This window comes from Pipistrellus kuhlii, unplaced genomic scaffold (genome assembly GCF_014108245.1).
Source record: "Pipistrellus kuhlii isolate mPipKuh1 unplaced genomic scaffold, mPipKuh1.p scaffold_m20_p_1, whole genome shotgun sequence".
NCBI classification, from domain to species: Eukaryota; Metazoa; Chordata; class Mammalia; order Chiroptera; family Vespertilionidae; genus Pipistrellus; species Pipistrellus kuhlii.
This window is the reverse complement of record NW_023425404.1, coordinates 32,528,653-32,555,715: the sequence shown is the minus strand read 5'-3', so window position 1 is coordinate 32,555,715 and position 27,063 is coordinate 32,528,653. Positions and strand designations below refer to the sequence as shown.

At 48.3% G+C, this 27,063-nt stretch overlaps 2 protein-coding genes across 4 annotated transcripts in view; one reads left to right on the top strand and one right to left on the bottom strand.

Annotated features, from left to right (window-relative positions):
- ZWILCH (zwilch kinetochore protein) overlaps positions 1–1,135 on the top strand; it is a 32,655-nt gene extending 31,520 nt beyond the window's left edge. For all 3 annotated transcript variants that reach the window (XM_036438072.2, XM_036438057.2, XM_045581315.1), the window contains exon 19: positions 632–1,135. The gene's annotated coding sequence lies outside the window, so the exon portion shown is untranslated. The remainder of the gene's footprint in view (positions 1–631) is intronic.
- LCTL (lactase like) lies at positions 768–16,618 on the bottom strand. The gene is made up of 13 exons (XM_036438092.2): positions 16,341–16,618; positions 15,815–15,978; positions 15,033–15,120; positions 14,661–14,770; positions 12,886–13,014; positions 12,688–12,783; positions 11,474–11,528; positions 11,221–11,382; positions 7,215–7,489; positions 6,352–6,478; positions 5,989–6,188; positions 4,912–4,975; positions 768–883 (listed from the first exon to the last, which is right to left on the bottom strand). Exons 1-13 carry the CDS (start codon positions 16,441–16,443, stop codon positions 768–770), a joined length of 1,689 nt encoding a protein of 562 aa, XP_036293985.1. The 5' UTR covers positions 16,444–16,618.
- Positions 16,619–27,063: the final 10,445 nt, after the last annotated feature.

Here is a 27,063-nt window from a genome sequence, read left to right as displayed (position 1 = left end):
AAATTTAAAAAAAAGAATTAATGGAATAGCATTCCTACTCTCTTGCTGTTTTTGTGTTTCAGAAACAACATTAAATAATGAGTAATCAGATAATTAGTAAAATGCCTGATATTATGCCTTCTTAAGCCATGCTTTGTCCTCAGATAAATGGAGATTAATTTTAGCATAGTTAAGAATAAAATAAATTCTAATTTTAAAAAGCAAAATAACTAGTTAAATAAAAGATATGTAAGTTAATTATATTTCTTTGAGATACTGAAATTAGGAAAGTGTATGTGTTCATTTGCTTGGTGCCCACCTAAGCTTTTCTCTGGTTGCCTTAGGATTTATAAACTGAAAGGATTGTTACCTATAGATGATTGACTACCCATCATGTGTAAGACAATGCTTAAATGGCATTCATTTCTACATTGAAGTTATGTTTCTGGACAGGCTTAAAAATAAAATAAAGTTATAAAACAGTTTGTACACTGTCATCTCTTTTTGCAAAATGAAAATAGGTTCAAAAAAAGAAAATAGGTGCATATTAGACAGCAAAATACTAACTTTAATTTTGAGAAGGGTAAGATGACAGGTGATTTTTATTTTACTTATTAAATGCTTTTTTTTTTTTTTAATTCTTAAATCTCAGCATAAGCCCAAAAAAGCAAAAAGAAAAAAATTACTACAGAGCCTGAAATAGAGATAATGTAAATTTTTGAAGCAGAAAATGGAGGAAGAGCCGGAAGATTACTGAAAGATGAAGCTGCAAAACGAGTAACCCTGGCTCAGCTCTGGCTCCGCAGGAGGAACATGAGGAGAACTGCAGCGATTAGCACACAGAGGGTGCAGACTGTGGGTACCACGATCTCCGTCACCATCTGCATGTGGCTTAGCAAAGTCTCTGAAATGGAACACCACCACAAAAGGGAATGTGATTATTTTAGCAAGTATAGTTTAATCCTGAAAGTTTATCTATACTTGAAAAACTTGGAAAATGGCATCACACTTTCTAATTATTCTCACTTGCTATTAAAGAATTAAATGTTATAAAAGATTATGTGAGGTATTTGGAAAATATTTCAGAAAACAGGATAAAGAATGCCTAAATTTGATTCTTCCATAGGTATTGTAATAAAGTCTTAAATGTGTATTAGTACTTGTGCTGACCATAATTAATCTCAGAATATTAGCAGCTATAGCTCATGGTTTTATAATTTTCACTGGGGGAATTTGTGAAAGAAAAATCCTTAGGAAACATTTCCAGCCTTTCAAAGATGTTACTGTATATCTTAAAAGGTATAGGAGTTTCTTTATTGCAATGTAGTTAACATAGTTACTCCTGAAGAGTCAAATGTTAGGTGTATTTCATGTATGTGAATATAGTAGTGGACATTGATATTATACCTGCCTTTAGGTTTTATGCAGTCACCTGGTGGTTACCAAGGTGAATAAGGCACAGGCCCTGCTCTTAAAGAGCTTATAAGCTCAACAAATTTTCTATCATGTCTGTACATGATAAAAGTTTATTTTAGTTTAATGGAATATGCATCCTTAATATTGCCTGGTTATTTAGATGTGGGAAGAGGATGGGCACAGTGGTATATTGGCCTACAAAAATAGCTGAATTGGTAGGGTTTTGTCAAGCACTTTCCACCTCTGATACCACATTAAAGATGTATTCATTAAAACACATCTTTAGCCTGGCTAGAGTGGATCAGTGGTTGAGCATTGACCTATGAATCAGGATGTCACGGTTCAATTCCCGGTGAGGGCACATGCCTGAGTGGCTCAATCCCCAGGGTGGGGTGTGCAGGAGGCAGCCAGTAAATGATTTTCTCTCATCATTAATGTTTTTATCTCTCTTCTTCGTCTCTAAAATCAATTTAAAAAATTAATTAAAATAAATAAATATATATATCAATATATATATTTCCCCCCCCCAAAAAAAAACAGGAAGTGTATTTCTCTGCCCTTGTAAAGAGATGACAAAATTCAAAGAAAAAAATAATATGTGTTGGCATTTCTTATTATTCTACCTCTCTGAGCTTTTAAAATAAGAAATGATGCCTTCTGCCCTGCCAGTGTGGTTCAGTGGTTGAGCGTCAACCCATGAACCAAGAGGTCACAGTTCAATTCCCTGTGAAGGCACATTCCTGGGATGCAGGCTCGTTTCCCAGTAGGAGGCATGCAGGAGACAGCTGATCAATGATTCTTTCTCATTGATGTTTCTATCTCCCTCTCCCTTCCACTCTATGAAGTCAATAAAAACAAAGACAAAAAAGAAAAAAAGCCTTTTGGACAGAAGAAACGAAGATGGCGGCATAGGGTAGACACCCGAATGCAGCCTACCACAACAAATTTGAATTTAGAACTGAAAAACAGGGGAAGCATTGCCCTGAAGCGCCTGACAGCTAGCTGAGAGGAGGCTCTGCCATCTGGGAAGGAGAGAGAAGGCACGCTGAACCTCAGGAACTGTGAAGGTACGGAGAACTGTGTACGAGAAAAGGCGCTGGCTTAATCCCGGTGCGGAGAGGAAGGGCCGGACCGAGATTGCTGCTGGCTTACTCCTGGCGCGCAGAGAGGGCGGGCCGGGCTGAGTTCACTACTGGCTTACTCCTGGCACGTGGAGAGGGCAAACAGCTAACGTGGTTGGCTTTCTTGTTCGAGAGGAAAACAGAATCACCCTATTGCTCTGATAGACAGCCCCAGACAGGGAGAGGAGAGACTGTCAGGCAGCCGGCAGAGATCTCTTGGAGGTGTGTGAAGCCAGAGGCCATTACTGCGGGACTTGGGGAGGAGCCGAAGGGAAAACAAAGTTTGTCTGCACCAACCCGAGACTCCGCCCTATCTGTGGGTGAGCACAGAAGCTCTCCCAGAGGCTGGCTTTCTCTAAGGAGAGACTGGCCGGAATCCAAAGCTTGTCTGCGCCTTTACCAAAGAGGTGCGTGCGTCTGCAACCAATCTTCCAAAACTCTCCACGAACAGGACTTTTTTAAGGCGAGACTGACAGGGAACCAAAGATTGTCTGCGCCACCCCAAGACCCCGCCCTATTCAAGCAGAGTACGGAAACCCTCCTAGCTGAGACACTGCTGGCTTGGAGATCAACGCTTCCCAGTGATACCAACAATAAGCAAGGCTTAACAACAAGACTGCACACACAGCCCACAAAGGGCTACACCAAGACTCCACCGCAGGTAACTGGGAAGGCTGTGCTACTGGGCTCTACCAGAACATCTAGCACACAAAGCTATTCCATCAAATCAGGGAAACAACTAAAATGCAGACAAGAAGGACACAAAGGAAGGAGATGGAGGAAAAGAAAAGATTGGACATTGAGTTCAAAACTACAGTTATAAGGATATTCAATAATATCCTAAAAAAGGCCGATAAAATAAATGAGACCTATGAGGATATGAAAAGGGAGCAACTAGAAATAATAAGGGATCAACAAGAAATGAAGAAAACATTGTCTGAAATAAAAAATATACAAAGTCCTAAAAACAGACTGGAAGATCGCAAGAATCAAGACAAAGATTTAGAACAAAAAGAGCCAGAGGACACTCCTCTGCAGAAGGGAGAAGATAAGAGAATCCAGAAAGTTGAAGATAGTGTAAGAAACCTCTGGGACAATTTCAAGCGAACCAACATCAGAATTATGGGGATTCCAGAAGAGCGAGAGCAAGATACCGAAAGAATACTAGAAGAAATAGTGACAGAAAACTTCCCCCACCTGGGGAAAGAAATAAACTTACAAGTCCAGGAAGTCCGCAGAACCCCAAACAAAAGGAATCCAAGGAGGACCACATCAAGACATATCATAATTAAAATTCCAAGAGCAAAAGACAAAGAGAGAATATTAAAAGCAGCAAGAGAAAAGCAGGTAGTGACCTATAAAGGAGCACCCATAAGATTGTCAGCTGATTTCTCAACAGAAACCATGCAGGCCAAACGGGAATGGCAAGAAATATTCAAGGTGATGAATAGCAAGAACCTACAGCCAAAAATAATCTACCCAGCAAAGCTATCACTCAGAATCAAAGGACAGATAAAGAGCTTCACAAATAAAAAAAAGCTAAAAGAGTTCATCACCACCAAACCTGAATTATATGAATTGCTGAAGGGGGTTATTTAGGAAGAGGAAGAAGATAAAGATAAAAATTATGATCAACAAATACGTAGCTATCAACAAGTGAATCTAAAAACCAAGGGAATTAAAAAATCTGATGAACAATATTAACTGGTGAATATAATAGAATCAGAGGTATGGAAGGGGAGTGGACTGACGATTCTCGGAAAAGGGGAGCGGGGGTGCGGGAAGAGACTGAACATAAACTGTGCACCTATGGATGAGGACAATGGGGGATGGGGAAAGGACAGAGGGTGGGGTGGGAACCTGGTGAAGGGGAGTAATTGAGGGGGGGAAGAGGATCACATTTGTAATAATCTGAAAAATAAAGATTTATTAAAAAAAAAAAAAAAAAAGCCTTTTATAAGGCCAGGGAACTTTTTTGTTCGTTGCTGTATCCCCAGAGGTTAAAACACCCCCTTCCTAAAAGTGAGTACTTTCTGAATGAGTGAATAAAATATATGGTGTTCTTTGACTTTTCTTTAATTCATTTGGTATAATGGTTGAATTTCCCTCTCTTTCCACAAAGCTTACTATAACAAAACTTATAGATTTATAAGTTTACAATATGATTCAGGGAGAAGAAAAATAAAGTGAATAGATTTCTCTTTCTGGTAAGTTTTTAAAATATGATTTTAAATGCTTATAAAATAGACATTTTAATTGTCGCAAAATAAATTATTTTTTAACTATGTGGTTTGGAAGATTGACATAGGGTAGGTCCACATTTTGAGATTTTGGCAATGTCATCTATATAATTATGTAGCTTAATTCTCAAAGGAAAGAGTTAAAAGATACTTACCTGCAGCAAGCATTTGATTGTTGATAGAGCAAGTTTCCAAGGCTTTGAAGTACCAACTTTCCACCTAATAAAAAGCCAATTGGTAATTAATGTCGTTTTTAGTCTGCTTGTAGATTAAGTTAGTTAACATTAATTAAATACCTATGTGTGTCATTGTGAGGGATCAAAACTCAGTCGTCATTCTTTTCTTATTTTTTATTTTTTCAGAGAGGAAGGGAGAGGGATAGAGAGCTAGAAACATGGATGAAAGAGAAACATCAACCAGTTGCCTCCTGCACACTCCCTAGCGGGGATGTGCCCGCAACCAAGGTACATGCCATTGGCCAGAATGGAACCTGGGACCCTTCAGTCCTCAGACTGATGCTCTATCCACTGAGCCAAACCAGTTTCGGCCGCAGTCGTTATTCTTAAGGAGTTTATAATCTAGTGCTTTCCTAGTGATGCAAAACCAGAGAGTGCCTGATAGCTATCCGTCACTGCTTCCACATCTTCCTGGGGTCACCCTAAAAGAAAGTTAGTAACTAAGTGAAATTTGTAAAAATTACTTTTATTAAGATTATTTTTATAAATTACATTTTCTATTCCCTGTCAGATATAGCAACAAAAAGAGCTGATAGAAAAAAATTATGTTATTGAAAATGTTTTAAAGGATTATTATATTTAATTATTTTTAATCTCATTTTGGAACCAGTGCATCTCTATGACTGCCATTTGGTGGGAAAAGAAATGAACATATGACTTACTTGACTTTTTATGTCTCTTAAAGAATTCGTAATATTTATTAACATTTAGAAGAACATTTGACTTAAAGTCTTTATTGACTAATACAACCTAAAGCAAACAAGACTCCTACATTATCATAGTCTGCCCTTAATGTTCTGCCCGTTAGGATTGATTTTAATGTATGTTCTAAGCAAATGAGCAAAGAGGTTGTGGGAGGTAGGGTCAGAGACGAGAGGCCATGCCCCACACACCCCTGTTCTTTTTCATGGAGGAAAGGGGAGAGGTGCTTGCCAAGCTGTGCCCAGCTGCCCAGGTCTTCTAAAACCCAAAATGAATGACGTGGGTTAGTCCTACCTCTCTCGGATTGGGAAAGCCATTGGCAGTGACAATCTTCTTGTAATATTGAACTGAAGCTTTTGGGTACCGAGGCTTATTTCTGTTGTTAAATTCGACATAGTAGAATCCATATCTATTTGAATATCCTTTCTCCCATTCAAACTGATCCAACAGAGACCAGGAAGTATACCCTTTTATGTTAGCACCATCTTTTATAGCTGCAAAGACATTTTATTCCATATTTAATGTATTACACTTACTTGAAAAGTAATATGAAGATAATGAGATTTAGAAACAAGTTTTAGTCAATCATGCGTATTATCACATTTTGTTCAAGTTAAATAGAAAAATGTGTGAAGACAGTCTTGGTTTGTATCTCACCTTTTAACATTTCATTTATATATCCTTTAAGGTATTTAATCCTCCACTTGTCACATAATGGAGTACAGTGTAATGTTTGCGATGCTCCATTTTCCATCACATATATGGGAGGATCACCATATTGAGTCTGAAAGTGAGTCATAGTAACAAATATCTTTAAAAAGTCCAACTTACAGGTGGGTTTCTGAGTATGAGGTACCTATTGACACACATGTTCAAGCCTGCCATATTTTACTCGAGTGTGTTTAGTGTTTAGTAAATGCCAGTTCGCACATTTATTTAGAGAAATGCAAGCAGACGCCAAGTTCATATGAAAAAATATTTTTCTCAATAAATCATTGTAGAAAGAATATATTCACATCTTATTCTTTCCACATATTCCATTGCAGGTGAGAGGGCAGCAAAATAACTAATGTGGGATAAGACTTCACACTACAGTTATATACATTGAAATGCTTATTTATAGTAGGCATGAGTCTGTAAGGTCTATTATTATTAGCCTCTGAAGTATGAGTAACTGCATTTGTTTTGTGTTGTTAATTTTAAATATTTTTTTTTATTGATTTTTTACAGAGAGGAAGGGAGAGAAATAGAAAGCTAGAAACGTCGATGAGAGAGAAACATCGACCAGCTGCCTCTTGCACACCCCCTACTTGGGGATGTGCCCGCAACCAATGTACATGCCCTTAACCGGAATCAAACCTGGACCTTTCAGTCCGCAGACCAACGCTCTACCACTGAGCCAAACCGGTTTCGGCAGTGTGTTGTTAATTTTAAATGTAAGCACCTGTGCTTAAGGTCTAAGACCATGAATTCGGGTCAGAAATGCCTTTTACCAGTAAATAGCTTAACATTATAATCACCTGAGCAAAGTTGAGGAGCCTCCTAAATCCCCACGGCACAGAACGTAGCCACTGAGACCCCAGGTCAGGCCAGTTTGGGTCAACCAGTTCCACTAAGTCACGATCGCTCTGGTAGCTGGGCCCCCGGCGGGAGGGGTAGTTCCTTTCTGTGATGTACCGAGTCGTAAAGTGACCCAATCCTAAGAAATCCGATGTGCCTTTAATGTAGCCCTTTTCCTGGAGTGAGAACACAGGTAACCTCGACACATCCAGGCCCTGCTCTGCACTCTTCCTTCCTGTTGAGAGAAAGAAATTAACAATGATTCTCACAAAAACTTTTTTGTACCATGATGATACTGGCATGCTGACATAAAACCTTTATCCAGATCCTGGGCTTTGGGATTCATTTGTGTGGAAAAAAAATGTAACCTTAGCTTTTCAAACTGGAATTTTTGACATTTGAATACGATCCAAAAAATTTAAAAGTTTGTATTGCTTAAAAGTAATACTTCCATAGGTTACTCAGTAAGTGCTATGTTGATAGGTGTGTAGCCATCTGGAAAATAGTAGTGTTGGATTCCTATATTATGCCTTACATCAAATATTGGTAATTTAATTGCCCCTGGGAAGGGAACAGGAAGGCCGGTGGGAGTTGGAGGCATTGCTGTTGGGTAAGCTGGTACATCTCTATGTTAGAAATTTTTGTAATTGATTTTTTTTTTTTTTGAGAGAAAGAAATACATTGGTTTGTTGTCCCACTTATTTATGCATTTTGGTCTCTTATATAGGACCTGACTGGGAATGGAACCCACAACCTTAGCATATCGGGACATTGTTCTAATCAACTGAGCTACCTGGCCAGGGCTGGAAATTTTGTCATAGCTTTCATAATTATAAAGGTATATGTCCTTTCACTGATCAATTATAAATCTGTTTATCCTACATTTTATTCACACTTGTAAAAAGATATATGTACATGGATCTTCACTGTGATTGAGTAGCAAAAGGTTAGAAACAATCTAAATGTCTATCAGGAGAGAATGGTTAAATAAACGGTGGGGTATCAGTACAGCTGCAGCCATTAGAATGAATGAGGCAGTACTTTGTATACCAATATGGAAAGAATGTTCATATACATGTTTAAATGAAACAAAGATGCAGAGCATTGCCTATGATAGCAAGTACCATCTAGCAGTAGTGCTTTGCTCACACATGTACAATCCATGCCTAGAACTGTGCTTCCTTCTGGGGAGGATGGGAGTGGTGGCGAGGGGGAGCGACAGAAGCTTGACTTTTCACTTTGTACTATCTTGTACTTAGAAAAATTTGAAACACCCTGGCCTGGTAGCCCAGTTGGTTAGAACGTTGTCCTGATATGCCAAGGTTGTGGGTTCGATATCTGGACAGGACACATACATTGATTTTTTTTTTTCTTTTTAAGAGAGAGTGGGCCCTGACCGGTTTGGCTCAGTGGATAGAGTGCTGGCCTGTGGACTGAAAGGTCCTGGGTTCAATTCCTGTCAAGGGCATGTACCTTGGTTGCGGGCACATCCCCAGTGGGAGGTGTGCGGGAGGCAGCTGACCCATTGTTTCTATCTCTCCCTCTCTCTCTGTAAAAAAGCAAGTAAAATATATTTTTAAAAGAGAGGAGAGAGAGAGGGAGGGGGAGGGAGGGGGAGAGGGAGGGGGAGAGGGAGAGGGAGAGGGAGAGGGAGAGGGAGAGGGAGAGGGAGAGGGAGAGGGAGAGAAAGAAACATCCATGTGAGAGAGACACATGGATTGGTTGCCTCCCCCATGCACCCTGATTGGGGCTGGAATTGAACCTGTAACCCAAGTACATGCCCTTGACTGGGAATTGAATCTGCAACCCTTTGGTGCACAGGCCGATGCGCTACTGAGCAACACTGGCCAGGTTGTGACTGCATCTTTAATTCAGTCACACTGAAGGACTGAACTTCTAATTTTAGTGGACAAATGGCTATAGGCTGTCATTGGATAGCATAGATATACATTATGTGTGTGTGTGTGTGTGTGTGTGTGTGTGCGTGTGTGTGTAATGTGTATCTATATATCATATATCTGTGTGTAAATATATATACATTATTCATAAAATTTCTGTCATCACCAAAAGTTCTATTGGTCAGCACTGGTATAGAATTACTTTGTTCATATGTTTATTGTGAATAAAAAGGTGTTTGAGAAGCCTGGAAGTAATTTGTGAATAAGATTTCAAGCAGATGCTTTCACTACTAAAGAAAATGCTCAGAGGACCCTTCCTTCCACAGAAAACTTCAGCCCAGTTCTACTTATCACAAAGATGGAGTTGGTAGGGTCTGGGATGATTGGCCTTAAGCCCAAGAAAGCTGCTCTATGACAAATAACTAATTTGGCTTTCGGCGCAATCCTGTGTGGCTCCTGCAATGCCCTCGGGGTCACAAGAGAGTGAGTGGCTGTGGATGTGGATGTGCCGCAAGAACCTGAACACTGTGGTCATGAGTGCTTTTTCCTTGTGCATCTTTTTTTTTAAAATATATTTTATTGATTTTTTACAGAGAGGAAGAGAGAGGGATAGAAAGTTAGAAACATTGATGAGAGAGAATCATCGATCAGCTGCCTCTTGCACACCCCCCACTGGGGATGTGCCCACAACCAAGGTATATGCCCTTGACTGGAATCGAACCCGGGACCTTTCAGTCCGTAGGCCGATGCTCTATCCACTGAGCCAAACTGGTTATGGCTTCTTGTGCATCTTGATGGGATCATTCCCAAGCTTTTGCGTGTGTGTGTGTGTGTGTGTGTGTGTGTGTGTGTGTATAGGTGTGTCACAAGATTGTTATCACCAAGAGATTTTTAGAGACTATTTTGCTGATCCTTCATTTCATGATAAAACTGACACCCAGAGAAGCGAAGCACCTTGTCCAGTTGCTGGTTAGTGGCAGAGTTGGAATCAGATGAGCTTTATGAACGGGGCTTTAGAAAAAGAAAGTTTTGACATGTTGGCAGTTCTCAAACATCCAGGATAGCCTTGTTACAAAAGATTGTAACCTCTTTCAATGCCATCCTTGTCTCTTTTTTTATAGTGAAGTGTGGGCTGATACCTCTTAAGCACAGAGATAATACTTTTACATTCCTATGGCCAGAGGCTGCGGATGCTTGCCCTGGAGTCCCAGGCCTGTCTTCCTTGCCCTCTCCCCAGGCGCCATGTCCTTTACGTCCCTCCTCAGTTTCTGAGTTCCTACCTCTGGTGGCCTAGGGCACTTTAAGGCATGAAGTGAGGGCAGCTTTGGGTGAAAGCTGTTTCCTGGGAAGATTCTTGTTCTTAAAACAGATATGACAGAGCTATTTCCTTTTTTCTGCCCCTGCATGCTGACGAGTAGAGGTGTGATGCCTGGAGCTCTGGTCTGTGGCACAGGGAGTAGTAGGTGGCGCCGAGGGGAAAGGTGGAATGAGCTGCGTTCTCAGAGACGTCCCTGAGGGCTGGCTTAGCCTAGCCCTGGATCATCCTTCTCTAGCCTCAGGTGATGATAAATTCCCCACTTCCCAAGTGACTTTAGTTGGAGTTTTCTGTTATGTGGCACCTAAAAGCATCCAAACTGATAAGGCCCTGTGCGCTGTTCCTATCTTTATTCTCTCTGACACTGGAAACCAGAGCTTGGAAAGTATTTCTCAAGTGACAGAACTGGCAATAGAACTGACACCGCCCATGACTGTGCCTTTGATTTCTCTCTTCTACTTCACTGCAGTTAAAACGGAGTGTAATGGGGAGGAAAAGGCAGGATAGCAGGACAGAAAAGAGAGCAGCCTGGAGAACTGCTACATTTTCCTCCTAGGTTTTGAACTTCTTGGGATTTGCTTGAGTGCCCCCTCCCATACATACACACGCTGCTCTAATTCTCATAACCAGTTCTCATTTCTTGAAGGCCTCACCCAAGCCCAGGGTGCTCTACCCCCCTGCCTTTTGCTCATTTCGCCTGAGTTCAGTACCGTCACTGTGACATCTGCAGTTTTAAAATGGGTCTTGGCTCACCGATACGCTCCTTCATGACTTGGGGGTAGTCACCAGAATAAATGGGGTTGGCAAACCAGCCCAGGCAGAACTGGAGATATCTCTCGGCAGCTTCTATGTCCTTGGGATTATCCGGGTCCATTGGTTCCCCCCAGTCGCAGTTTAATGAAATCCCCACCAGCCCTTAAAGGAAAAGAGAGAAGGGGTGGCAGTCAGGAATGACCAGCACTCCTCCGGGCACTTGGCTCTCGGCACGCGTGGTGGTGCAGCTCACCTTGCTGCCGGCTGCGCCATGTGCTGTTGTACGAATGCCAGGCTTGGGCATGGGCCTAAAAGAGGAAGGACTTCATCAGAGGGGTCTGACCCATCCATTTCTAGCCTCCCTTTCCTTCCTAACTCTGGAGACCCAGGTGGAGTCCCATCATTTTCATGAGTCTAGCCTTGATGATCCCAACCCTTAGTCTTCCATTCCCTGACCTCCAGAGGCACTTTCTTTGTACGATACAGGAAACTAGGTCTAAATCTGGCATAAACACATAAACCACCACTATGTGTCTTTATTTCTAAGGTTTTTGCTAAAGCTTCTCATGTTCCAGGTTGTCCACTGGGGTAATAGGCAGTATTTTTCTCATACCAAGCCCAGGAAGCTAAGAAAATACCACCTGGAACAATCTTGAGAAATGGGATTAAATTTGTGCCAGCCTACCTCCTGACTATACTCTTTCCCAGTTACCCACTGATGTCTCCAGAGCTCTGCCTTTTCAATATTCACAGTTGCTCTTTATTGCTGTTTTCTAAGCCATCTCTCCTCCCTCCTTCAAAAACCCTAGGTCTTGCCAGGCCAGGGTGGCTCAGTGGTTGAGCGTTGACCTATGAACCAAGAGGTCATGGTTCGATTCCCGGTTGGGGCATATGCCCAGGTTGTGGGCTGGACCCCCAGTGTGGGGCATGCAGGAGGCAGCTGATTGATGATCCTCTCCCATCATTGATTTTTCTATATCTCCCTCTCTCTTCCTCTCTGAAATCAGTAAAAATATATTTAAGAAAAAAACAAAACCCTAGGCCTTTTGAAATCCATGCCATCAGGGGAGTACTCGTAACTTACTAGTGTCCTTCACCAACTGTCCTCCAGGTACTTCTGCTCACTCATGGAAGTTTTTAGCCTCTCGTTCACTGTCATTCCCCCACTTCTGTCATCACCCCACACAAGACAGTTTAGACCTACAGGGGACAAATGTTCCCAGGCACGCACTCCATCCCTTGGCTGGATGTAAGCCCTAGCGAGCAGCCAGTACCCACCATCCCGGCCTCAGTGTCCCGCAGAGCACTGGATGACAGGACACTCCGGTCAGTCCTCACGGAAGGAAAGTGGATGGTGAGAAAGTGCTATGGAAGATGCTGGCTCCGAGGTGGGGCGTGCAGAGCTGACCCTGGGGCTTGTCCCCCCACCCTGAACCCAGACTTCCCTCCCAGAAAGACCCGCCTCACCTTAATGATGTGGTGCGCCGCCTTGTACAAGCCTGTGCCGTGGAGCTTCAGGCCTGGTGCGTGGTGGCCCGTCTCATAGCCCTTTTCTGCCATCGTCTACAGGGAGGGCAAGGGGGGACCGGAGGGGCCTGTGAGAGTGGCAGGGAGCGCTCTGGCCCGGGAGGTGGGTCTTCTCACTGGGAGAGGGGCCCTGCTTACCCGCGGATCACTGAACGTGACCCAGTGCTTCACCCGGTCCCCGAAGGCCTCGAAGCACAAGTTGGCGTAATCGCTGAAGTAGCTGGTCATGCTCGCATTCTGCCACCCGCCGTACTTGACCTGGAGCAGCTGTGAACAGAGGGGTGCAGAGAGGAGCCGGTGCCCCAAGGGTCTGTCCTCAGAAAAGACTTGGAGCTGATTGGCCAAGTGTGTGGGAGAAGCAGCAATTGCAGCTACAGGGGATGTTCGGAGGAGAGGGCAGCAATGATGCAGGGTGTTGAGCATTTAAGACTTGAAGATGGCCCTAACCAGTTTGGCTCAGTGGATAGAGCATCTGCCTGCAGACTCAGGGGTCTCAGGTTCGATTCTGGTCAGGAGCGTGTACTTTGGTTTCAGGCACATCCCAGTAAGGGGTGTGCAGGAGGCAGCTGATTGATGTTTCTAACCCTCCCTCTCCTTTCCTCTCTGTAAAAAAATCAATAAAATGTATTTTAAAAAAAAAGACTTGAAGATGATGGCAGTGATGGATCATGAAACGTAAATGTGGAGATGAACTGTGTTATGTACCTTGGGAGCAAGGAAGGTTTGAGATTCATGCTTCAAAGGAACTTGATAGAGTGAGTATTTAAGAAAATTTGCCAAAGGAATAGAAGTCTGGTCATGGGGAAATAATCTTAAACATACATTCTGAAGAAATAGGTTCTGGGCATGAAAGCTCTGCTTGGGATTCTGAGGGCCGTGCGCTGTCAGAACCTCAGAGGAGCCTGTTATGCGAGAGGACTCCGCTTCCTTCAGCTGAGGGCTCTCTCCCCGCCAGAGGGTCTGTGGGAGGGCAGGCTCTCCCAGGGTTCGGCCTGCCATCAGTGCCGCCTAGCAGCTCTCCCTGGTGGTGTGAGGGGATGCTAACGGGTAGGTAACCAACCAAGGACGGGGCTGGGGATGGTTTCCAGTTCATCTGCCTAAAGGCTGCTCTCTGCGCCCAGCCCAGCTTAGAGACTTCCCCTCCCACGGAACCAACCCAGTCGCCTCAGCTTGGCAGCTGGGGCCTTGCAAGTTGCCCCTCCCATCTCTATCCTGCCCCCTCCAGCCTGCTCCGCAAACTCTAACCGTGTCACTTGCCCAGCTGCTCCCAGCTCCTTGCTGTGCCCCTCTAGCCAGAACACCCCTCCTCCCACCCACTTCATGCCCCAGCTTTGCAAAGCACTGATCACACTCCTTCTCCCAGCACCTCCCCGAGGCCATGTCTCTCTCTCTCCTCCGACTTCCCACCACCCTGCGTCACAGGGTCACATACACGGCCCCTCCCCTAGCTGGGCTGTCATCTCCGGGTGGCCCTGTTGAGTGAACAGGGATGTCTAACAGTGATGTTCGTAAGCGTGTTCAGACTTCATGGACACTGCATGGGGAGGGGTTGGGGCTTCCTATGTGAGCACATATGGCGCTGGCTCAAACAAACCGGGGAAAAAGGCTAAACAAACTTGTTCATTACCGCATGTCATCAGATCTTACTCAAAAAGATGTTTTTCCCCTTTATAGTTTGATTTGTTGTTTTCAGGACCAATGTTCTGGAAAACCTCAAAACCCGCAGTTAATCACTTACTACAAACAGCGGTGAAGCCAGCGACCGCCCAGCCACGGTGCGTCAGAGAGATTTCTTCTCTCCTTCCCATCTTTCTGTCTGGGCCCCAGGCTGTGCCCCCGCCTTGCCTCCCTGGGTCCCAGATCAGGCCCCCCACTGCCGCGCTGAGCTGCCTCTGAGCCTGCGCAGCCCTCACCTGCGGGAGGTCCCAGTGGTGCAGGGTCACGATGGGGGTGATGTTGCTCTTCAGAAGGGCATCGATGAGGTCGCTGTAGAATTTGATTCCCTTCTCGTTCACCCGGTCAGCTGAAGGGGAGACAAAAGGGGGCTTCACAAGAAAGGACCGTGGCCTTAGCCTTCTGAGGCGCAGCATTCGTAGGGCTGAAGGCACTGCAGGCCACCAGCACTGGAACCTCAAAGGGGTGATGTAGACTCCTGGGAGCCCAGCTACCTGCAGCTGTGGGAGCTGCTGCCAGGAGACACCGTGTCCGTGGTCTCCCTCCCCAAGACCCTCCTCTGCATGGCCTAAGGGGCCACGCCTGGGCGGGGAAGGCGCTGCCCAGCTTACCTCGGACACCAGTGGGCAGGAGCCTGGGCCAAGACAGGGAGAACCGGTAGTGGTTCACGTGCAGCTCCCTCAGCAGCATGACGTCCTCCTGTGCAGACAGGGCGGGAGGCAGGGCAGGGTTGCCTGGGATCCGGGGGTGGGCAGGTAGGGGCCACCCTGAGGGGACTCAGGCCAAGGCTTTCTTGTGTCCAGACTCCTGGTGGGTGAGGAAGCAGCTGCTTCCTTATCCATACAATAGGTGTGGTACCTACCACCTGCCCCTGCTTCCTCCTGGGGATGGAGTCAAATAAATGGCAGGGTATGGGGCACTTTGAGAGGGCCATAGGGTATTCCTAATGAACTGGGGTGATGGGTTCCCCCCAAAAAAGTCAATCCAGAGAAGAGGAGTGGGTGCAGAGCAGAGGGATTGAGGATGATTTGGTCCCGCTCCCTCCACAGGGGCTGATGCACATGCAGGGATCAGGGATTCAGGCCACTGTGGCCTGTGGGCCCTGGGCCATCACATCTGCCCTTCGGCTCCCCCTCACTCAGGTACCACACCAAGGCCCTGACTCAGGTAGGGCCCTGCTTTCCTTTCCTCCTACATGTGCCTTCCTCATCCTGCCCACACACCCAGTCCCCAGTCCCCACTCGCCCCATCCCCTTTGGTGGGAGTGTTTAGCAGAGCACCGGGTTGTATTGTTACCTGGGCTCCTTCAGTACATCCCTTCCCACCTCTCAGCTAGCTGCGTGCTCCGGCACACACACACACACACACACACACACACACACCCTTCGCTCACCTGGACCCTGTAGTAGCCATTACAGGCCGCATCCGCTGTCTCCTCCCCAAGCACCTTGCCCTTCCCGCTGTGCGTGAAGGCATCCCAGATGCTGGGCCCCTTCCCATCCTGGTCCCAGGCGCCCTCCGTCTGGAAGGCGGAGCTGCCCACACCCCAGGAGAATCCTGCAAGTAGAGACCCCAGGCCGGGCTCAGGGGCTCCCACTCCCTGTCCAGCTTGGGACAAGGGGTTGTGCTCCCAGCTGCAGGGCCGCCCCTCCCCCTCTCTAGGAGAGGAAGTGGGTAGGTGGGTGGGGGAGACAGAATGCATTAAACACTTCCTTGCACAATGTTAGCTCTCATAGCATGCTGTCTGCATAGTAACTCTAAACAAATCTGTTAGGAACTTCTTTTACTTGAGAACACTGTATGGAGTTACTTTCCACATTCTACTTGTCAGGAAGCTAAAACACCAAACCCTTTGGCAAGCCAGTCAAGGTGGACAGGTGGACAGACAGACAGACATACCAGCAGAGGGATGGACATACCAGGTGGGAAGGTTCCGTAGTAGAAGGAGGCCTCTTCCGGGGATCCCAGCCCGGACACCAGAAGCGGCACCCACCAAAGGGTGACAAATAGCACTGGCTTCATGGCTACAGGCCCTCCTCCATTCCTGGAAAAGCACACCTGGCAGGTGTAGGCCCACACAGCCAGGGATGGGGCCCAGGCCCCAGCCTGGGGCAAAGGCCAGGAGGGGAGGAGGCTGTGAGGGAGGGTGCTTTATCCAGAGCAGCGCTGGCTCAGTTGGGGCCCAGCAGCGGAGGCTGAGGCTGGCCACCAGCTGTAATTCCTGCAGGTGTGAAGCACTCAGGAGGAAATGGAGCTCTGGCTGGGATGGGGAAGGCCCCCAATGAGCCCCACTCCCTGCGCGATATGGGGGGACCCAGCCCACACCCTGTGAGAGACTGGGGCTAACGGGAAGCCATCTTTCTTTAGAGAAATGTGATGGGGCAGGCAGCACAACCAGAGAGCCAATGCAGCACCCCCAGCTGCACACTGTGCACACAGAGAGATGGATACCCGCCCCCCCCCCCCCCCCCCCCCCGCCCATTCTCACCTCCGTGGGGCCTTCTGTTCTGAGGGTCAGGGCAATTCCCTCCCACTGGGACCCCCTCTCTGATGCCTGGCCAGCTTACCAGAACAGCACCTGGTGGCCGCAGGGCTCTCAGACTGGCCCCTCACAGCAGAGCCCACAGCCCTGCCGAAGGCTCTGGTTGGGGGCGTGGTCAGTGGCCTGTCCCCGTACAAAGAGCTTCAATAACCCCATTCAGCAGGGCGGGCAGGAATGCTGAGCTGGCCAGTGCGGCCTGAGTCAGCAGCTGGGCAGCCTGGCCCTGGGTCCAGGGGAATCCAGGTGGCCCCTCCCAGGGCAGAGGGGCAGTGACTCGGTCCTGCTGACCCTTTCTGAGCCTGATGTGCCACACGTTAGCCTGCTAAGCTTAAGGCGGAGGTATCGAGTGGGAATCTGTGTGTGAGGGCATATGTCCCTGTGTCTACCCTTCCCTGCTACCAGAGAGAGCTCACTGTTGAAGGTAAAGTTGGTTTTTCCAGCTTGCCTTCCTCTCTTTGGACATTTATTACTTCGCTCGTTCATTCACCGGGCCTGCCTGCTCCCTTCACCTCACTCAGCCCACATTCTTCTTGCCTTTAGCCAAACGCTCACGGTGGCTCTCCCAGCTGGGAGGGCTTTTCCTCTTTACAGTTGATTCATTTCTTCCTACTCATCCTTCAGCTCCTCTATGGGCAGCAGCAGCCCCTCCCCCAGGAAGCCTTCCCTGACCCCTCCCCCCACCCCCAGGTCAGGTAGGTGCTGGGGGTTTACCTCCAGCCCTGCACTTCCATGTCTGCTGTGTGTGTACTGTGCCCCTGCCCCCTTGCAGGCTGCTGGGAGGTGAGGGCATGCTGGCCTTGCTCACCCAGCATTCCCAGCGCCAGCACTTACTTGATGCTCAGTCATGTGAGTTCAATCTAAATAACACAATAATTATTCTGGAAACACTTCTTGGGTGCTTCCTGCAGCCCAGGTCTCTTCACATGTTGGTCATTTCATCCTCCCAGCACCCCGGGAAACAGCAACAGCCTCAGCCTTGTCCGGGAGGGGGTTAGGGGGAGGGTATGGATTTCCTGGCCCCCGGCAAGGGCAGGATAGTTGCCTGACACCGGTCTGGAGGTGACTCCGCTCTGAGGCTGGTACCACACCTGGACCCATTCTGAACTCCTCCACCACTTCCCGCCTGAGCTCCAGGCCTTGCCGCCCTGGCACTTTTCCTGAGATTTGCTGAGGGAGGCCTGGGGGCAGGTGCCTGGACACAGGCAGGGGCTGCTTACAACCCCCACCCCCACCCCAGGGTCCCAGCTAGGGCTGGAGCGGGCTCCCTTGGCCTTCCACTGCCAAAGGGGATGAAGGCTTTCTCCTCCTGGACCCTGAGGCACCCCGGGCATTGTCATGGAGCGGAAACTGCTTTTCTTGGAGTGGATGCCAGGGCTGGCCCCTCAGCAAACATGCAATGAAGGGATGGGGGTTGCTGAGTAACCCCACCACCTCCATCCTTTCTCTCTCACTTCCCGAGTCCCCACCAAATGCTAAAAGAGGCCCCAGACCAGAATGAAATGGGGCCTGTGCCCTCCAGGGGCTCTGGTCTGCTGGGGAGGGGCAGGGGCAGAGAGTAAGGGCGGTGGTTGTAAACATGGTTCAGTGGTCAGGCCTCTGATGGGAGGACAGACAGGACGCTGTGGGGGCTGGGAGGTGGGGCTGGCTTCGCAGGGGAGGGAACACTGGACCTGCTACCAGAAGGATGGGGAGGCTTTTACTAGAGGCAGAGTAGGTGACAAAGGGCAAAGACCCCAAGGCGTGCCTGCGACAGGGGAGACCTCTCCGCTGGTGTCTGTCCTCGGTGCGCGGGCTGGGGGACAGGCTGTCCTGGCCGTGGGGCTGCTCAGGTGCCCGGGGCCAGGGATGTGCTGTTTGCTCTGGAGCTGGTGCCTGCCGCTGCAGGCTCCCGGCTCTGGGGACTGCGCTCTGGGCTGAGCAGGCAGGAAACATAAAACTTTAAGAGCTGATGTCACCTCTGAAAAATGCCCCCTTCTCGCAGAGCCAGAGCCGGGGGCCCAGTGTTTGTGTTGGAGGGTCTGCTGGTTGGCCTGGCATGGCCGGGGCTGCTTGGGGTCTGTCTGTGGACTCAGCCTCCACTGTCTGATCCTGTTCTTCCATGACTCTGAGCCTGGCTCTGGTTGGAAGGACGTGAGCCTCACAGTTGGGTGACTCCCCCTACAGACTCCCTCCCCCACGGATACACATTCTGGGGGCTGCTTGGGCCCTGAGGCCTGAGCAAGCAGGGCAGGCCTCCTCTCTTGGGTGGGGTCTGATGTCCCTGGGCCAGGCCTGGCTGAGGAGCAAGTGTGTTGCTGGAAGGGGCGCTCTTGAGCCCCTGTAACTTCTTCCTCTTCCCTCCCTGCCAGGGGCTGCAGAACTGCAGGCCCTTCTGCCAACAGTCCCTGTGGGGCCCAGACCTGTGAGTTTTCTGAAGGATCTGGTAAGAGCCAAAGGCCTGGTCTCGGGTCCTGGGGAGCACTAATGGGTCCCAGGCATGCAAGTGTGGACACAGGGGAGGTGCAGGTCAGGGACTCAGCGGGCCACGCGAGCATGCTCCGTGCCTCAGGATCCCTCAGAGGGAATCTAGGGGCAAAGTGGGAAGGACACTGGGAATTCAGGAAAATGAATTCCTACTTCCATGTGGCCAGGAAGGGGCTGTAGGATCCAAGGACAGGCACTTCCTCTCTGGAAGGGAATCTCCCATCTATTCCCATCTATGAAATGAAAGTTGCTCTTTCAGGGACCTCCTGGCCGACATTGTGGAGCCAGTAATGCTCTTCCCTGGCCCTAGGAGCTAGTCTTGCTCTTTCCAGGGGGGTTTCTAGGCCCCATCTACTACCTCCCTTCACCCTAAGCGCCCCCCAAAACAAACAAACAAATAAACACAGCCATGCAGCTCAACTCAGCCCTGCCTAGCCCAGAGCTAAGGGAATGAAAGCCAGGAGACAAAGCTCAGGCCTTTGGGGGTGGGGGTGGGAGTGAAGGTAGGAAAGAAAGTGGAAGGGGTGGGGCAGCAGCTTGTGGAGCAGAAGAGGGCAGATGGAAGCCTCTGGAGTCAAATAGAACCTTGAATCCCAGCTCAGCATTTGCCAGCTGAGTGTTATATCCAAGTTACCGAACTTTCCTAAGTCATTTTTCACATATAAATGGGAATGACAGTGGTACCTGTGTCCTAGGGTCACTTAAACATTAAATGACATGTAAATACCTAACGCAGTGCCAGCAGAGAGACAAGCCCCATCGTCTACGCCACCCTACTGTCAAGAATAAAATCCAACTCCGCCCTTTATAAGAGCACTCTGGCGAGGCACAGGCCTCCAAGGGGAGCTGCTCCTTGACGCCTGACGAGAAGTTTCCATGACGGGAGTGCGCTGTCTGGGAGATGACAGAATCCTGCCATGCGGCGGGCTGTGCAGGAGCCAGGCCTCTCTGTCCCTGCTGAGGCCAGAGCTCTGCAGCCGAGAGCCCCAGCTCTGCCCACCGCCCCCGTGCCCAGGGCTCGGCTGGCTCTGTCTCTGGGAACAAAGCTCAGGTGTTGAGGTGTTGATGGTAACTTTCAAAGTCCCCTTCAGTTTTTCCTCATCACCATTTACCCTCCTCTATGATCTCCCCCACCTCCACCTATCCCACAATCACCACTAGGAGTCTGCTTCATTTCTTAGAGCCTCCAACCTTTTATTAAGAAAATACTCAATGCCAAAACCGGTTTTTGGCTCTACGGACTGAAGGGTCCCAAGTTCGATTCCGGTCAAGGGCATGTACATTGGTTGTGGGTACATTCCCAGTAGGGGGTGTGCAGGAGGCAGCTGGTCGATGTTTCTCTCACATCGATGTTTCTAACACTCTATCCCTCTCCCTTCCTCTCTGTAAAAACTCAATAAAATATATATTTTTTAAAAATACTCAAACACAGAAAGTTGAGAGAATTGTACAGCCCACACTTCATGCCCACCACTGTTTTACTACACGTGCTTCATTGCATGTCAATCCCTCTAGTCTTCCTTCCCACGTGGCAATTCATGACTTTTTTTAAAAAAATATATTTTATTGATTTTTTTACAGAGAGGAGGAGAGAGGGCAGAGAGCTAGAAACATTGATGAGAGAGAAACATCGATCAGCTGCCTCCTGCACACCCCCCACTGGCGATGTGCCCACAACCAAGGTACATGCCCATGACTGGAATCAAACCTGGGACCCTTCAGTCCACAGGCAGTCGCTCTACCCACTGAGCCAAACCTGTTTCGGCTCATGACTTTTTTCGATGCATTTCAAAGTAAGCTGTGATGTCTGTACCCCTAAACACTTCAGCAGGCATATCAGTAACTATATTTGCTTATAATTCTTTTCTTTTTGAGGTAAAGTTTGCTGAGTAAAATGCACAAATCTTAAGTGCACTCTTCGGTGAGTTTAGACAAATGCAGTCATTTGTGTAACCAAACCACTAGTGAGACATGGAACATGCATTTATTTGTTCCTTTCTAACTCTGAGTCACGCTGCATCTTTCTGAGGATTTTGGGGGAAATTCCTGCAGGTCTCCATGGCAGGCATCCCCGCTGTCTTATCTCCCTCTTAGCTCTGGCTGCTTGGAAGTTCCGAGATCTGTTGCAGCCTGCTTCCAGCATGCACTTGGGACTTGAGAAAAGCATTTCTGTGCGTCATCTTACTCTCTCTTCTCCGCAATTCCCTTGTCTGTTATTTTTAAGTCCTCTGAACTATATACAACTCTGCAAGCTGGTTCTCAAAGCCTTTTTTTTTTTTTTTTTAACAAAACTGAAGGAGTGCTGCATAAATAATCATATTAGAATTTTCAGGATGTTTCAATGTTTGTGGTGCCCAAATATGTGAAAATGGAAGCTGTCCCAGTAAATCTGGAATGAATTGACACCCTATGCACAGAGTACGGACCTGTGTGTATAGTATGAAGTGTACACACACATGAATTCTTTTCTCAGTCCAGACACTGGCATTGGCAGAGACACCATCCATTCCAAACTGAAAAAACCCACTCAGCAGGGGCCTTGCTGGGGAGCGGATGGTTTGAGCAGAGGCCTTGGACGGCCTCAGGGTGGCGCCTGTGAACGGAGATGATGATGGTGGCCGGTCTGGAACCAGCCTGCCATGTTGGACAGCACAACTCCACCAGGCTTTTTGGTCTGAGTTCTGTTGCTGTGATTTCTTGGGTCCTGACTTACATTCCTTTCCCCTGTCTCTCCCCTTCCACCCCCCATCTCCACTTGTCACCACTGCTTTTCCTTCGTAATTTAAAGGGAAACTTGCACAATGACTCGAGCCCTTGAGGTAGTGAAAACGAAGTAGGAGGATGTCCTCACGTTTCTTGCAAAAGGACCTCACTTAGGTGGCATCAACCTTTTTTTTAAAAATATATTTTATTGATTTTTTTACAGAGAGGAAGAGAGTGGGATAGAGAGTTAGAAACATCAATGAGAGAGAAACATCGATCAGCTGCCTCTTGCACATCCCCTACTGGGGATGTGCCCGCAGCCAAGGTACATGCCCTTGACCGGAATCGAACCTGGGACCTTACAGTCCGCAGACCGACGCTCTATCCACTGAGCCAAACCGGTTTCGGAGGTGGCACCAACCTTGGCTTTCAAACAGAACAATTCATCCACAAGAGGAAAGCCGAAATTAAAGGAAAATTTGCATCAAAGACCTGAGGAGAACCCAGGAGAAGCTTCGACCGGCGGCTCTGCCATCGCTGCCACGGAAAACCGCTGGCGCCAGTGCCCTGTCCTGCGGCCATGCCGGCCAGGGGACAGCGGCGGCCCTGGAGCCGCTCCTACTGCTGGAGGCCTCGCCACTGCACGGCGCCCTAACCAGCTCCAGGCGGTCTTCCGGGAGACTCTATGGCCAGCCTCTCACCGAGGCGTCTTAGGATAACCTGCCCGCCATCGCTCTGGGTAACACACACCCTCCTCTGTGCTTGCGGCCTTGGCCATCCGCACGCAACAGGGAATCACTGGACTGCGCGGCGGGCCCGGCCCAGGAGGCTCCGCGCACGCGCGCCACCATCTCCCGTGAGCACCCGCGGAGCCTCCTGGGCCAGGTCCGGCCTCCGCTTCCACAGAGAAGAGCAGGCCGCTGCTGAGGGCTGTGGCTGAGGGCGCATTTCGGGGTGAATGGACCTCTCCAGCCCCCAAGTTTACTGCTGCTGGACCCGAGGCCGCCCCCGGATCGGGTCTGGAGGCACAAAGGTCCGCGTGCCTGTTCCGCTGTGCCCGCCTGAGTCCCCACTGCGCAGGCGCGGGACTGGGAGGAAGCCCACTGAGTGGCCTGAGGCCGTTAAATGAACATGAGGTTGACAGAAAGGAAACAATTTCTTAAAAAAAAAGGGGCGGTGGGGAAGAAAGCAAGAAAGGAAAGAAATGGCAACCGTTCCTGAAGTATATGGAGTTCCAAAGGGTAAGGCTCTTCTTGTCCCCGGTCACCGTCCCTTCCCCAGGTGCCCCTCTGACAGCTGGCCGTATCCCTCCCGAAGGTCCTCTGTATTTTCATACAAGTCAGGTAATATACATATATGTAGTTTGGTTTGCCTTTCTGCATTGGTGGAGATAGGTAATGCTTCATGTTGTGTATTAGAGATGTTTCTGGATCAGTTGGCCCAGCGCTGCCTCATTCATGGTAATGGCTTCACAGCATTTTATTGTATGACTGTCCCGTAATTGGCCTAACTAGTCCCCTGTGGAGGGACATTTTTTTTTTTTCAATGCTTTGCTCTCACAAAGAACGCTGCAATGATGTGATTTCATACCCGTGTGTGTGTAGATCTATTCTTTTTTAAAAAGTGGAATTGCTGAGTCAATTCTGATTTTAGTGGATGCTGCCAAATCATCTTTCATTAGTGGTAACTTCATTCTTTTTAACCGAAGAATATTCAACGCCAACATTTAACCAAGATAATCAGTTAAATATGATAATGGAGCTGTGGCTCAGGATATGGGAGCCAAAAGGGCGCCTGCTGGTGGCTGGGGAAGGGCTTGACTCCTGCTGGGAGCTCATTAGTAAGAGGGAGGTATCTTTGCTCTAGTTAATCCCAGGAGAAATCGCTACTAGTCCAGAGCATTATAGTGTACAGAGTTTATCTAGTTCATTTAACCCTATTGAACTTCTGAGGAAGGCAGTATTACTTATTTTCATCCCATTCTATGGATGAGGAAACTGAGCTTTGAATGAGTCCCACACTCAAGTGACTGGCAGGCCCAGACCTCAACTTTCAGCTGCTTTCCCCTTTCTGGGTAACTTCCTCTGTCTCCCAATTCCTTGCCACATCCTCTATAACCAGATCCTCCCAAACAATCCTCCCCATCCTCTATAACCTTTCCTCAGAATCAACCCCAAAGCCCACTCCTCAGGCTCCACTGAACCCAGAAATATGCAGTGAGAATTAGAGGTGGCTAGGATTTGCTGGAGCACATCCCCTGTGGCTGCCCCAGTAGGAGAATTTGTAGCTTCCTATTGCTCCGCAGGCTCAAGAACCGAAGGTGGGACTGGACTCCTTCCTACACGGCCCCTTAGCACCCAGGGCCAGAAAAGGAGTTAATTTTGGAGAACAAATCATTGTGTGTGGGGGGGGGGGGGGGGGAGGAGGGGGGCAGTAGGAGAAGAGATGCATAAATGAGTACATGTGTGGAAAAGCAGAAGACCCAATGTATAAAGGTGCTTTACCACCCAGACCCCATTTGATTTTAGTTTCTGGGAGGGTCTTGGAACCAGTCCCCCCACAGGGACGACAGTACAGCAAAAATGAGGGGAGGTGGCTTCCAGGATCAGGTTACAGAAGGATGGAGTGCCTGCCGATGGCTCTCTTGCCCTGAGGGAAGCCAGATGCCATGTTGTGGCTGCTCTACCAAGGAGCCCACAGGATGAGAAACTGACTCAAGAGCCAACGAGGACCAGAGGCTGCCAAGAGCCCTATGAGTGAACTTGGAAGTGGATTCCCATCCCACCCAGTCAAATTTTGAGATGTCTGCAGCCCCTGCCCACACCCAGATTGCAGCCTCCGGAGAGACCTTCAGCCAGAGGCACCCAGCCAGGCTGTACCTGGCTTCCTGGTCCACAGAAACTGGGGGATAATGATAAGTGCTTGTGAAGCCACTAAGTTTGAGGGTAACTTGTTCCTCAGAAATAGGTAGTTAAAACACATTCTGTGGTCTACATTTTCCCATCGCTGAATGTCTGGGCTGTGTTTAACTTTTCACTAATACAAAATTATTTCGTGAACCTCTTCCTGTCCAACAAGCCTTTTCTGAATGTAAGGTCATTTCCTGAGGGTGACCCCAACAGGGAGATGACTGAAGCCAAGGTTCAAGCATGCAAGATATTTCATAAACATCTCCAAAGTTCTGTCCTCCAAGGATGGGTGTGGCCAAGTCGAGTCATCAGGAGTGTCCAGGCCCTCGTTTTCACATACCCTTGGCCAGCATTTTTCTTAGTCTTCCAGATTATTAATGTCTCCAACAGCAATCAGTACTTCCCTTGCCTACCTCTCAGGGTTACTGTCGGACTTGAAATCAAAATCATGTAAATGAAAAGTCCCCTAGAGGCTGTGTTGTGTTCTGTAAGGCTGGGAGAGGTTGTGCTTTTCCTTAGAATCACAGGACTTCTCAGTGCTCAGCCTATCCCAGTGCCTCCCTATCTCATAGGATAGGAAGCAGGGGCTCAGAGATGAGCAGGGCTTACTCAAGGTTGCACGATAATTCATGGCAGGGCTTGGATAAGGAAACCAGGATCCTTTGCCCCCAGTATAGAGCTCCTCCTGACCTGCATAGCCTCCCAGCTTGAAGCTTTATATATCCAGGTGGAACTGCAGATCTCTCCTTCAACCCGAGAACTCAGAAAATCCCTACACTTTATTTATTTTTTTTATTTTATTGACATTTTACAGAGAAGAAGGGAGAGAGATAGAGAGCCAGAAATGTCGATGAGAGAGAAAGATCGACCAGCTGCCTCTTGCACACCCCCCACAGGGAATGTGCCCGCAACCAAGGTACATGCCCTTGCCGGAATCGAACCCGGGACCTTTCAGTCCGCAGACCGTCGCTCTACCACCGAGCCAAATCGGTTTCGGCTGAAAATCCCTACACTTTAAAAAAAGCTGGCCCCAGATTCTCCCTTCCTTTACTCACCTGGCCACCCAACAAATAACCCTTGTCTCCACCAATCAGGCCAGTAAACCACCCTGTGTGACCTTGCCTAGCTCACTTCTCCCACATCTCAGGGCAGGCTGGCCCCACTGCTCAGCCTCCTTCTCTCTCTAGGGCCCCTCTCTTAGGCCATGAACCCAAGCCCGTGCTGTTTCCATCCCCCTGTCACTGTGGCCAAGAAAACAGGAAGCATCTGAGTCACCCATTGTCCCCTGGGCCTTGGCTGTCTGGACCCGAGTTTTGGGGTCAAAGAAGGACAAAGAAGGCAGAGGTTGGCCTCATAGAAGCCAGGACTTCTGTAGAGCCCACTTTCCTAACCCTGCCTTCCAGCTTGTGGGACCCTAAACAGCCAATGGTGCAGGAACCTCCCAAATTCTTCTTGGGATAAAGGAAGAGCACTGTCTTGAGATTTGGAATTCAAGAATTGGCTCTGCTTCCCATTGGCCGTGGGCCTTGAGCTTGTCTGATGGTCCTCAAGGGTGGTTAAATATTAGAATTGCCTGGAGAGCTTTAAAAGATACTGACATCTGGGCTCTACCCCAAGTGATTCTGACTTAATTTTTAAAAGCTCCCAGGTGATTCCAAAGTACATCCAGGCTTGAGAACCACTGGGCTAGTCATCCCCAAGCCTCAGTCGCTTGCCTGTCAAATGGGGTTAATGATGCCCATTCTCCACAGCTGCTGAGAAACAACTGGGGCCCTGGGTTTATTCAGGCTCATTGAAAACGTAGCACTAGTGTAGTAAGTCTTTATATGTCCATCTATGGTTTGGCTGGGGTGGAAGTGAGATACCCTGAGGGCCTTTAGAACCATGGCCAAGATGACAGTGGTAGACATTAACAGGTTATTGATGAGCATGTTGAGCAAGCATGTCTACTGCCCCCCTGTGGCCATCCTCTAAAGTGCCGAGCCCTGAGCAGAGTAAGTACGTACGTGCAAGATGAAAGCACCA

Excerpts from the sequence above, each read along its gene's own strand:
- LCTL (XM_036438092.2), bottom strand. The coding sequence starts at position 16,443 with ATGAAGCCAGTGCTATTTGTCACCCTTTGGTGGGTGCCGCTTCTGGTG. Across the intron at positions 6,479-7,214 it reads GGCTCCTCAACTTTGCTCAG|ACTCAATATGGTGATCCTCC; the intron begins GTGATTATAATG and ends ACTCACTTTCAG. Across the intron at positions 6,189-6,351 it reads TATAAATGAAATGTTAAAAG|CTATAAAAGATGGTGCTAAC; the intron begins GTGAGATACAAA and ends ATGTCTTTGCAG.